The 13198-nt window shown below is 41.7% G+C and overlaps 1 protein-coding gene across 1 annotated transcript in view; it reads left to right on the plus strand.

Moving 5' to 3' along the window:
- Positions 1 to 533: 533 nt before the first annotated feature.
- LOC123037169 overlaps positions 534 to 13198 on the plus strand; it is a 53180-nt gene continuing 40515 nt past the window's right edge. Inside the window, exons 1-2 of the mRNA XM_044456793.1 lie at positions 534 to 692; positions 789 to 850. Coding sequence (XP_044312728.1) covers positions 534 to 692; positions 789 to 850 — 221 coding nt within the window. The remainder of the gene's footprint in view (positions 693 to 788; positions 851 to 13198) is intronic.

The following is a 13198-nucleotide window of genomic DNA, read 5'->3' on the forward strand; positions in this document are numbered from 1 at the left end:
TCGCCAACGGAGCAACGCAGAAGGCGATAGGAGAATTCGCGGCAGAAATCAAATTTGGAGGAAGAGCGTTCAGGGTAACATTCATGATACTAACAGAAGTGACAGGAGGAATACTGTTAGGAATGGACTTTCTAGCCGGGGCACGCAGCACGCTGAGGTGTGGAGGCTTGGAGCTAGAGATAAGAGCAGCCGGAGACAAAGTAGACCAACCGGACACAAAAACGAATACCAGGGACTTAGGCGTAGTCCAGTATGGAAAGGGAAAATAAAATGAGGTAGCAGACGCCTTACCCAGAGCAGCACAGGACGAGTTGAAAGCAATAGAGGTTACGGACAACTGGATCAAGGAGAAGCACAAGGGATCACAGCAGAAAAACTCAAGGAAGACGCGGACGAAAGTGGCAGTAAAAAACCCGAACACTTTTAAAACAAAGAGGATATACATTGGAGACACTAAGCCGTACGGAGGAACAAATACAATACAATACAAATACGCACGAAAGCGGACGACACCGGCGAAGAGGAGGGGCAACATGAAGACTCCGGCACCGCAAACAACCAGTAACCAAACCATAAGTGCTGTAGCCAGAATCGCCCAGGATAGCCGAGCAGCCGAGACAACGGACCGGGATATACTAGAGCTCCATGAGGAGGAGCACAACGACGAAGGATGGACACTACCAGAAGGAGCGGTAATATCAAAAACGGCAAGAGACAGTATCAAGGAAAAGCTCGCTCATTTCAGGCTCGCTACGTGGCAACCCACCCCGGGGTCTATTCTCCCGCAGCCGAGATCCCGTGCTGTTCCTCTCGAGCAGCTAGACGGCTCCCGATACCAGGCACTCGAAGTGTACGAAGGAAGCGAAGGCAGCAAGGGTGGCACCCCGCCAATACGGAGAACTCGTTAGTTATTAATCAAATGTCAAGATTCTTACTGAAATAAAACGGAACTCTCTTTCAGCAACCACGCCTGACACAAAAAAATTCTTGTGACGAACCCTGGCCATCCCTGAGCCATCCGACAAAACGACAAACCGTCACACCTGTTATGAGTAAAAGTTATGTGCTTACATTTTTGTTCATTTATTTTAATACGCCAATCAGATAGCCACCTCTCAACTACGATGAGGTGATTGGCTAGTTGTGCTGTTGCTTGGCGTGGGCTCTTCGAGTGACTAAGGATTGCAGGGTCGTCAGCGAACGTAGATGTTGTTAGCTGCTCGTTAACCAGTTCTGGTTGAGTTTCAGCCAGGAGGGCAAATCTGTTGTTATCGGATCTCCCGTCTCTTGGACACGATTTATTTTTGACTTATTACCCACCGCGGTGTTCTGCAGGCTAAGCTTACGCTTAATTTGGATATAACGATCCATGCCGGTCTGTATGACCGGGCCCGCTTGTTGAATACTTTCTTAGTTTTGCTTTATCATAGTTTTAGGTGACCGTATATTTGGCGCTGCAGTCGACGATATCGCAGTCGATTCTTCGGTAATTGCCGTTGCTGTAGAAGTTGTTAGTTTTGCTGCCATTGCTTTAGTTGCTGCTGTTACTTTTGGTGCGATTGCCGAAGTTTTACCGCTGCATGTTGCTGATGCGCCAAGGGTCGTTACTGATGGTGGGGGGGTTTTACATTGAGAACTCTACGCCGTTGGAGTGGGAGTACCAGTGAGTAGAGAGGGTGACAACGACCGTGATATTTGGGTATCTGGGTCTGACAGTAGAGCCCTGTGGCTCTTTGTAGACGTAGAGATATACGAGAAGTACCTATCTCTTCGGCTAACCGAGGTTTTGCGCTCTTTATTTGGTTTGTCGGTCATTAAACTTTTAGCGTGCAACTATAATAAAATAGTTTGCACTTGATTTAATCATACCACTGATTTTTTTGTTTTGCGTCTTTTCGCTCTATTGTGTAATAAACTAATTTAGTTTTTTGAATTCTATTTTTATTTCAACTTTTCACGGACCAAGCACGTGCGCTCTCTTCGGGGTTTATATTTCTATTTAAATTCTATTCAACGGTCAATTTGTCTTAGAGAAATTCGGGAATGCTTTAAAGTAATAGCAGACTATAATTCACGTCTGTTTGACCGCCTTTCAAATGTCAAAAATCGTTACAACGGATTTAAATTGCTTGTGAGATGACCCTCCGGAAAAATTTTAAGAAATAAAGCGGAAGTTCCGACCTATATTCGAAACAAGCAGTCGGGAGTTCGAGTCTGTTTGGCGTCAGGCTCACTAGTGGTCTTGCTAGTTACCGCCATTATAAATACAAGCAATCTCGGCTCCAATTTCCGAGCCCGCGCCCTGATCGACTCAGGATATATGAGAGCGCACATATAGACTGCCAAATTTCTAACGTCAGTACTGCTGGTGCTAAATCCAACCTCTGTGGCTTTTTGGTCGGACACCAGTCTATTTTTGGGTGAGTGCTCATTGCCCCAGTGTCAATGCGTACGACAAGGCGTTAGACAAACTTCTCAAAATAGTTTCTAATAGACCAAAAATTATTATTAAAATTATCATTAAAAAACTAACATTGTTATACCCTTGGAGAGTGTATTATAATTTTGGTGAAAGGTGTGCAACGCAGTAAAGGAGACATCTGCGACCCTATAAAGTATATATATTCTTGATCAGGATCGCGTCCTGAGTTGATATAAGCATGTCCGTCTGTCTGTCTGTCCGTCTGTCCGTCTGTCCGTCTGTCTGTTTCTACGCAAACTAGTCTCTCAGTTGTAAAGATATCGAATTCAAACTTTGCACACACCCTTCGTTCCTTTGCACGCAGTGTGTAAGTCGGGACGGCCGGGATATATCCTATAGCCGCCATATAACTGATTGATCGGAAAAGGATTTTGTATGGGTTTTATATTTGGCCAATCAATTCGACCTACCAAATTTCTTAAGGATCGGCCGACTATATCCTATAGCTGCCATATAACTGAACGATTGAAAATGCCTTAACTTACAGAGTATTCTGCAAGGGTATATCAACTTAGGCTCCGCCCGAAGTTAGCTTTCCTTTCTTATTAATTTTACGATTGCATAAGGCTTTTGTTTAAAAAATTGATTTTATTTATTTTAACTTTATTCTCTACAAATTTTGTGTTTTTTAGAGTAAAGCACACCGACCTATTATTATGAGGTCTCAAACTGTAATTAATTTATGGATCTGACTTATCTGAAAAGAAAGGATTGAGTGAACCCTAAAAATATTCTGAGAGAACTTTCAGTTTCTATTGAGTCGAATTTAAGTACTCTTGGATTCAAGTGCGTTTGCTCTTGGATATAAGTGATTTTTTTACTTACTACTTTATTATACCCTAGCAGAGGGTATTATAATTTTGGTCAAAAGTGTGCAACGCAGTGAAGGAGACATCTCCGACCCTATAAAGTATATATATTCTTGATCAGGATCACCTCCTGAGTTGATATAGCCATGTCCGACTGTCCGTCTGTCTGTCCGTCTGTCTGTTTCTACGCAAACTAGTCTCTCAATTTTAAATATATTGAAATTTTGCACACACCCTTCTTTCCTTTGCACGCAGTATATATGTCGGAACGGCCGGGATCGGCCGACTATATCCTTTAGCTGCCATATAACTGATTGATCGGAAATGTCATAACTTTGGTGTTTGTTAAGTTAGGAAGTTGGGATTTCCTATGGGTTTTATTTTTGGCCAATAAATCCGACCTAACAAATTTCATAAGGATCGGCCGACTATATCCTATAGCTGCCATATAACTGAACGATTGGAAATGCCATAACTTTGGTGTTTTTTAAGTTAGGAAGTTGGGATTTTTAATGTGTATTAAGAATGCATCATATGAATAATTTTGGAGAATATAATTTACAGAGTATTCTGCAAGGGTATATCAACTTCGGCTCCGCCCGAAGTTAGCTTTCCTTTCTTGTTTATGAAATTGGATTTTTATGTGTCTGGGAGCCAAAATTCGATTGTCTTAGAACGTGGGATCGTGACAATTGGAAGAGGGTTTTGTGTAGCATGCTGCTTTCCGCTTAGCCTTAGAGGCTTTCGTTGCAAGTGTGCCTAAAGGCTGACTCAAAAGACTTAACGTATACATGCTATGTGTGTATGTGTTCATAATATGGTAAAGTAAGCATATACATAGCCATTTGGTACTGTGGATATGTCACTTTCCCAACCTTTGAATTTGGCCTGTCCTCAGGATACAAAATATTGGTTTCTTCAATATTAGCTTGATTATCAAAAAACAAAATCAATTCGGCTGCGTGCAGACGTGTTTTATTAACGCTCCGGAAAAACAATTAGCCAATCAGTCGAAAACGTTCGAAAAAAAAAAATAAGCGCGAGGTTTTGCGTTTCGCGATGCAAATCGCATATCGTAAACTAAAGTTTTAATTAATTAAATAATTAATCTTTACGCACTAACTATAAACAAATGAGTAAGAACGTGGATCAGCGCACTCAACGACAAAAACAACAAGACGAAACCCGTGAAAAAATTCAGAGAGAACAAGACAAACGTCGTCTCTCTTTGGCCCGTAACAACGCCTATTTTACGGTGACGAGTAACACTCTAGAACCGAAAGTGCTTGAAGGTGCAAGTTTACTGACCGCCGAAAACCAGAGAGCTAACTCTTGCTCTCCCGCCCTGCTCTTCACCGCTCGAACGCCATGGAGTGAGCAATGCAAGACTCCAACAGAGCTTCTGCCGCCTAGCGCAACAACAACAGAAACTACTACGACTACTACAACGGTCTCTGTCGCCAACAATGCAATAACGACTCCACCCTCTTCTTGTGCGGGTAAAGCAACAACACAACCAAGTGCAAAAATCGGTGCAAACAGCAAAAACAAAGCTACGGTAGAAGAAGTGACAATTCTGCAAGCGGGTTCGGCCATTCAGACAGGCATGGATCGCTACATTAATATCTCCAAGCGCAAGCTAACACCCCCAAAAAACTCGGACGGCAATAAGCCCAAAATAAATCGTTCCAGCAAAGGCCCTGTAAATCCCGGGCCATTAGATGAAAACAGATTTTCCATTCTGGCGGAGCCTGAAACAGAGTCTGAACAATTAGCCCCAAGGAAACTAAAGCCCCCACCTATTTTTATTCGGGAGAAGATCTCGAATGCCCTAGTCAACAAAATAGTTGAGCTTGTCGGAAAAGATAACTTTCATGTTATTCCGCTTATGAAAGGGAATATAAGCGAAACTAAACTCCAAACCAAAACCGAAGACGATTTCCGAGCAGTGTCGAAGTACTTAAACGATGCCAAAAATAATTACTACACGTACCAGCTGAAAAGTTGCAAAGGTTTGCAAGTTGTGCTTAAGGGAATAGAACCCGATGTGACCCCCTGCGAAATTACAGAGGCCTTAAAAGAAAACAGTTTTTGCGCAAAAAATGTTATAAACATTATGAACAAAAACAAGAAGCCGCAACCACTCTTCAAGGTCGAGCTGGAGCCAGACAGCAGAACTTTGAAAAAAAACGCAGTGCACCCGATCTACAAGTTGCAGTACCTTCTGCACCGTAGGATCACAGTGGAAGAGCCGCACAAACGGACCGGACCAGTGCAATGCACAAACTGCCAGGAATACGGTCATACCAGGGCTTACTGCACCCTCAGGTCAGTATGTGTAGCTTGTGGAAACTGCCACGGCTCCGAACCCTGCCCTGCCAACAAGGAAGACTCTCTCACTAAAAAGTGTGTAAACTGCCAAGGAAACCACACAGCTAACTACAGAGGCTGTCCAGTCTACAAGGCGATGAAAAGTCGGATGCAACGAGCAACAACGGCACGCTCCCTGAACAAAACACTTACATGAGATTACAAACGACACCGGAAGTTTTCTTCGCAAAAGCAGCCAGATCATCATTTGGCCCTTCAATTACCACCAACGGAATTTCTAACGCCAGTGCTCTAAGATCAGGCACAGCTCACATAGAGCCGAAAATTGATAACATCCAGCAGGCCATGGGACAGCCACAAAGTAACATGGAATCTATGATGATTACTTTGCAACAAAATATGATGGAATTTATGTCCTTCATGAAAACCACCATGCAAACCCTTATGCAAAACCAAAATATCTTACTACAAATGCTTGCAGCTCAGCAGTCCAAATAAACCATGCCTAGCCTTCGAATAACTCTGTGGAACGCCAACGGTGTTTCACGGCATAAACCTGAAATAACTCAATTTCTGAACGAAAACCACATCGACGTTATGTTGCTGGCAGAAACGCATCTCACCAGCAAATATAACTTTCAAATACGGGGATACACGTTCTATGGCACAGATCATCCAGATGGTAAAGCGCATGGCGGCACTGGAATCTTAATAAGAGACCGCGTCAAACACCACTTTCACCAACGGTTTGCTAAAAATCATCTGCAAGCTACATCGATAAAATTACAGTTGGGCAACTGCAACCTTGCCATTGCCGCTGTCTACTGCCTACCCCGCTTTACAGTCTCCGAAGACCAATTCATGGACTTCTACAATTCGCTTGGAGAGCGATTCATAGCAGCAGGAGATTACAACGCCAAGCACAAGCACTGGGGATCCCGCCTTGTGACCCCCAAAGGAAGGCAACTATATAATGCACTCATTAAAACATGCAACAAACTGGACTACGTTTCACCAGGCAGCCCTACATACTGGCCTACAGATCCTAGAAAACTACCTGATTTAATTGATTTTTCTGTGACAAAAAACATCTCTCGCAATCTAGTATCTGCAAAATCGCTTTTGGATCTATCATCGGACCACTCACCAGTGCTAATAACTATTCTTCAAAGCCCGGAATTAATCGAGCACCCTCGCAGGCTGACGTCGCATCGAACCAACTGGCTGAAGTTCAAAAAGTACGTAAGTTCCCACATTGAACTATCTCCACAGCTCAACATCAAGGAGGACATCGACTGATACGCCGATGCCCTGGAGTCTGTACTCGTCGCAGCAGCCAAAGTCTCAACACCGCAAGGGAGGGATGGGCACACACACCAACACAAAACTAACCATGAAATCGAACAGCTTGTTCTGGAGAAAAGACGTTTGAGACGTACTTGGCAAACCAGCAGATCGCCATCCTCAAAACAAAGTCTTAAAGAAGACTTACCAGGGCTCTAAGGCAAGAAGAAGAAAAAGCACAACGCCAGTACATTGAGAAACTTTCACCCACCAGCACTAAGCATCCCTTGTGGAGGGCCCACCAAAAACTAAGTGCGCCGGCCGAAACAGTAATCCCCATAAGAGACTCTTCAGGCAGCTGGGCCAGAAGCGAGAAAGACAGAGCTTGTACATTTGCTTTACACCTTCGAAATGTTTTTCAGCCAAACCCTGCAACTAATTCATTCGCACTACCGTCGCCGTCAATTCAAATTGAATCTGAGACGGAGCCAATTCTGTTTCAACCAAATGAAATTGCAAAAGTAATCAGCGAGCAATTGAAACCAAAAAAGGCCCCAGGCGGTGATCAAATAACTCCCAAAATGTTAATCGAACTTCCAAACTGTGCAGTTGAGGTTATTTGTAAACTCTTCAACGGGATTACACAACTTGGCTATTTCCCAAAAAAATGGAAAAAATCGGTAATCATAATGATCCCAAAGCCAGGGAAAGATCACACAATACCAGCTTCGTATAGACCGATAAGTTTACTCTCGTGTCTGTCAAAACTGTTCGAAAAATGCCTTTTGACGCGCATCATTCCATATCTGAAAGAGCACAACGTTATTCCAGCACATCAATTTGGCTTTCGAGAAAGCCATGGAACAATAGAGCAAGTCAACAGATTAACAACAGAAATAAGGACTGCATTCGAGCTTCGGGAATACTGCAGTGCGGTATTCCTTGACGTTGCACAGGCTTTCGACCGAGTCTGGCTTGATGGCCTTATCCATAAAATCAGAACGATCCTGCCAGGAAACACTCACAGGATACTGGAATCGTACCTTTACAACAGAGCCTTCGCCGTGAGATGCAACACCACAACATCCGATGACTACGCTATAGAGGCTGGAGTTCCCCAAGGTAGCGCCCTTGGTCCAACTCTATTTCTCCTCTACACCGCAGATATTCCCACGAACGAGCGGCTAACTACTTCTATATTCGCAGACGATACCGCGATCATAAGTCGGTCCAAATGCCCAACTCAGGCAACAGCACTACTAGCTGATCATCTCGTTGTAGTGGAGAGGTGGTTATCAGACTGGCGTATAACAATAAATGCGCAAAAGTGTAAACACGTTTACTCTTAACAGACAAACGTGTCCCCCGCTAACCCTGAATAACACCCCACTTCCACAAGCTGACGATGTAACGTACCTTGGCATCCACCTAGACAGGAGACTTACATGGCGGAGACATATCGAAGCTAAGAAAATTCACCTAAAACTAAAATCAAACAGTCTCCATTGGCTTTTAAACGCGCGCTCCCTCCTCTGCCTGGACTTCAAGGTCCTGCTCTACAATTCAACGCTTAAGCCAGTCTGGACCTACGGCTCCCAATTGAAGGGAAACGCGAGCTGCAGCAACATCGACATTATTCAGCGAGCACAATCAAAAATCCTGAGAACTATCACTGGGGCACCTTGGTATGTTCGGAACGACAGCATCCACAGAGATCTTGGCATTCTACCCGTAAAAGATGAAATATCAAAACAAAAAGCGTCCTACCACACCAAGCTAACTTCTCATCCAAACCAGCTCGCCAGGGGCCTAGCCAGGGCTTCCATCCGGAACCGATTGCAACGCAATGACCTTCCAGCTCAGCAATAGTTATTAGAGCCCCTAAATTTTCGCGCCAGTCACCTTGACTGTCAGATAGCTTTTTAATTTAAGATTCTATATACTTATTGTTAGTCTCAATTCAGAGAAGATCCAGTAAATAAAATGCAAATGTTAAAAAAAAAAAAAAAACAATTGTGATGGTATGTGTGTCTTCACTTAGTTTTGGATATCTTACAATGAGTTAATTAGAAATACTTTTAAATTTATTAGCTTTATAAGCTTGTACTATATTAAACTTATTATTAAAATTACAAACGTGGTTATACAGATTATTTGTAGTACATTGTAATAGTTTTGTAACATTATAGTTCACATAAATGGTTTTGGTATATTCGTCAAATTTTATTAAAAAAAAATTTATTGAATCTTCTCCTTTCGGATACTAACAATAAGTGTATGAAATATAATAGTAATCTAACTAACAGTCATATGACTGGTACTGAGTGGGCCCTGAAAATTATTGCTGGGTTGGAAAGTCGTTGCGTTGTAGGCGAGTTCTGTTGGAAACCCGAGTCAAGCCTCTAGCGAGAGGATTGGGTGCTTAGAGAGTTTTTAATTCCAGCTAATTTTTTGTTTTTTCATCTTTTACTGCAAGAGTGCCGAGGTCCCTGTGGATGTTTTGGTTGCGAATATACCATTGTGCCCCAGTGATAGTCCTCAGGATTTTCGATTGTGCTGTATGATGTTTAAGTTTCTGCTGCTCCCTAGCTGGGAGCGATATGTCCAGGCGATCAAGCGTTTAATATCCAGTGGAAGCTGCTGGTCTTTAGTTCGATGTATCTTCTCCTGGTTAGTCGTCTGTCGAGGTGGACGCCGAGATACGTTACTTCGTTGACTTGTGGAATCGGCGTACTATTCAATAATAGTGGAGGGCATGTTTTCTTGTTGAGAGTAAACGCTATGTGTTCACATTTTCTTTCATTTATTTTAATAAGCCAATCAGATAGCCACCTCTCAACTACGATGAGGTGATTGGCTAGTTGTGTTGTTGCTCGGCGTGGGCACCTCGAGCGACTTAGGATTGCAGTGTCGTCAGCGAACGTATATGTTGTTAGCTGCTCGTTCGTAGGAATAACCGCTGTATATAGGACGAACAGAGGCTCAGGTGCACTTCCTTGCTTCGATGATGTTGTTGTGTTGCACCTTACTGCGAATAATTTGTTGTTGAGATACGCCTCAAGTGGTGTATGTAGGCAAGTGTGTTTTGATCTTATGCATTAGGCCATCGAGCCAGACTCGATCGAAAGCTTGAGATATATCGAGGAACATTGCCAATGCTTGAAGGCTCTGCGTATTTCTGATTTTAATTTGTTACCTTGTTCGATTGTTCCATGGCTTTGACTGAAACCAAATTGATGTGCCGGTTAACACTGTGTGCTTCCAGATATGGTGTTATTTATTTATCAATTTCCTCGAATAGACGTATGCTCCCACTGAAGAGTTTACAAATAGCCTCAATGGCTGAGTTTCGAAGTTCAATTAACATTTTTGGTGTTATTTGGTCACCAACCGGACCTTTTATTGCTTTCAGATCCCCGATGACTTTCGGAATCCGCTTTGGCTTAAACAATGTTGGTAAGGATATAGTTTCAGATTCGATTTGTGGAAGGACAAATGGACCAGTGGCAGGGCTCGGCTGAAAAACGCTTCGGAAATGTGAATCATAAAGTTTCGGCTTTATCATCGTCGCTGCGGGCCCAGCTACCCGATGAGTTTCTTATCGGAGTGACTGTTTCGAGTGAGCTCAGATTTGGGGGAGCCCTCCACAGAGGTTGTTTTGTACTGGTTGTCGAAATTTTTCCGATGTACCGTAGCTGTGGATTTTCAGCGTCTTTCTTCAGGAATCAGTTTAGTGTGCGAGTTCCTTTGTTAAGACGTTGTTTTGAAGATGGCGATCTGTTGGCTTGCCAAGCACGTCGCAGACGCCTCTTTTCCAGTACAAGGTGTTCCAATTGCAGATTTGTTTTAAATTGTGGTGTTGAAATAGTGGCTGCTGCCACAAGTACATCTTCAAGAGCATCGGTGAAGCAGTCTATGTCCGCTTCGATGTTGAGCTGCGGGGTTAGTTCAATGTGGGAGCTTACATATTTTTTATATTTTAACCAGTTTGTTTTGTGCGTTGTCAGTATCTGGGGGTGATCTGCAGTTTCTGGGCTTTGAAGAAGAAAGAAAGACACTGGCACTGTTTTTTTTTGTCACCGCAAAATCTATCAAGCCTGGGACATTTCGGGGTCTGCTGGCCAGTATTTGGGACTGCCAGGGAAATCATAGTCCAATTTGTTGCTCAGTTTTTTGATTGCATTATATAATTGCCCTACTATGGGAGTCACGAGTCGTGCGTATGTTTGGCATTATGGTCTCCTGCACCTAGGAAGCGATCTCCAAGTAAGTTGTAAAAATCCATGAATTGTCCTTCTATGGAAAGCTGTCCGTTTCCTGAGTGCACTTTGATAGACGAGGAACTGTGTTATTTAAAGTTTATGCTGGGAAACGCGATTGCCGTTCCACTTGTTATTCGTAGATTTGTCATCAATTATTTGGACTGCTTAGCTGCAAGCAACATGTTACAACGCTCCAATATTTCGTTCCATATTTTCTGGCAAATAAATTAAAATAGTCCCTTAACGCGAATGCATTACTTTTCTTTTTCTCTAAACTCTGACGTAACTCACGGATAGTTTATTTTTGTTTTTTCATAATGAAAAGTTTAGTTCCAAATTGGAAGAAAATCTAATACTTATATCATATATTCTAAATGCTGTTCAACATTTTACTTGTTATACCATCATGATGTTTAATAGGTTTACTTTTTAGGTTTATTTGTTTCGAGATAATTTCCACAACCTTATATTCCACATTTTCCCAATTTTTTGGGAACAGTTCGTCAAAGTTCAAAGTTGATTTATGTAGGTGCATGTAAAATTTGATTACACTTTTCTAGTTTTAGACTCATAAGTCATAATTCGCCCTGAGAATTTACGCAATATCTGATGACCAGCCATATCCATTGCGGCTGATTCAAGCCAAGCTATGTAGCGTCTATCATATACATCTATTACGGTGTATGAATTGTTATAAAAAATAGGAAAAACATCCAATACCAGCTTTTCCGGCATTGTCGGTTGGTCTTTTTAAAGTCCGACAAGGTCGTTAAAAAATCCACTCTCTGACTAGTCCTTTAAAAACAAGTGTAAGAAGTCTCAATTGATCGCTATTCAAGTGCTAATGTGTAATACCATTAAGTTCGAAGGACATAGAAAATATTTTGCATATTCTCAATATATTTTGCATGTTATTGAAATATTTACAATTTTCTCTTGCATAAAAAATGTCCTCTTTTAATATGTCGATTTAATTCGAATACAAGTTTAATACAGTGAAATCAAAAATTTAATGGTTCTTGAAGCCATGTATTAGTCTAAGAAATTGCGACAATTATCACACCCAGAACAATAATAAAACTAAGACAGAAATTCTTACTTAATTACACATTGTGCTCTTATTTTTTTAGGGACTATTTTCTTAAACTATCATTTGCCCATAAATGACGCGATTTTAAAATTAGTCAAGTATCCACCGCCGTGGTTAAAATGTAAAGCTTTTTTTTTACAGGGTTAACATGCTTGGTAGAGCATATTCCTTAAATGCGTATAGAACGGAGAAAACGAAATACAACTTATTTTTGGAAAAAGCAACTTATGGCTAGAAGTGCTAAGAGCGTAGTTATGAAATATGGCGCAATATTTATAACCAACGCAGTTTAATATGTTCTATTATTTTTCTGCTTGTGAAATAACAGTTGAGACAAATATTCATGAAATACTAGATTGTGATTTGATGCCGATTGACCTTTTTGCTTTATGTGCTAAATAAATTTGAATTAAAAGCTGTTTATCACAGGTAAATATTAAAATTAATCAATCTCTTAGAAGCCATATGCTCGGGCGACTTTTGGCCGGATAATATGGTTGTAAAAGAGTTCGAGGCTAAGATAAAGAAGAAGGGGCCCGTAGGAGTAAAACTTCCTAGTCGAGGCCAAACCAGTGTACCAATTTCAAAAAACTAACTTCTAACCTCATTCTTTCATTCCTATTAGAATGCAAGAGGTTTACATAGCAAGCTCACTAAATTGTATTCCGGTAGCCTTTCCTTTGCATCTCATATTATTGTGTTTACAGAAACCTGGTTAAAACCGGAGATCTTTAGCTCCTAAGTTTTTCCAGGTAAGTACACAATATATAGGTATGACCGTCCCTCTAGACGGGGAGGTGGAGTCTTAATTGGAGTTGATTTAAACCTCCCGTCTGAGGAGTTTTTTTTTATGAATTCAATACCATTGAATTTATTTGTGTAAAGTTATCGCTTCCTGGAAGCTCTATATACACAACTTGCTCATATATTCCGCCGTTGT

The sequence above is a fragment of the Drosophila rhopaloa genome, unplaced genomic scaffold (assembly GCF_018152115.1).
Source record: "Drosophila rhopaloa isolate 14029-0021.01 unplaced genomic scaffold, ASM1815211v1 contig_151, whole genome shotgun sequence".
In the NCBI taxonomy this organism is placed as follows: Eukaryota; Metazoa; Arthropoda; class Insecta; order Diptera; family Drosophilidae; genus Drosophila; species Drosophila rhopaloa.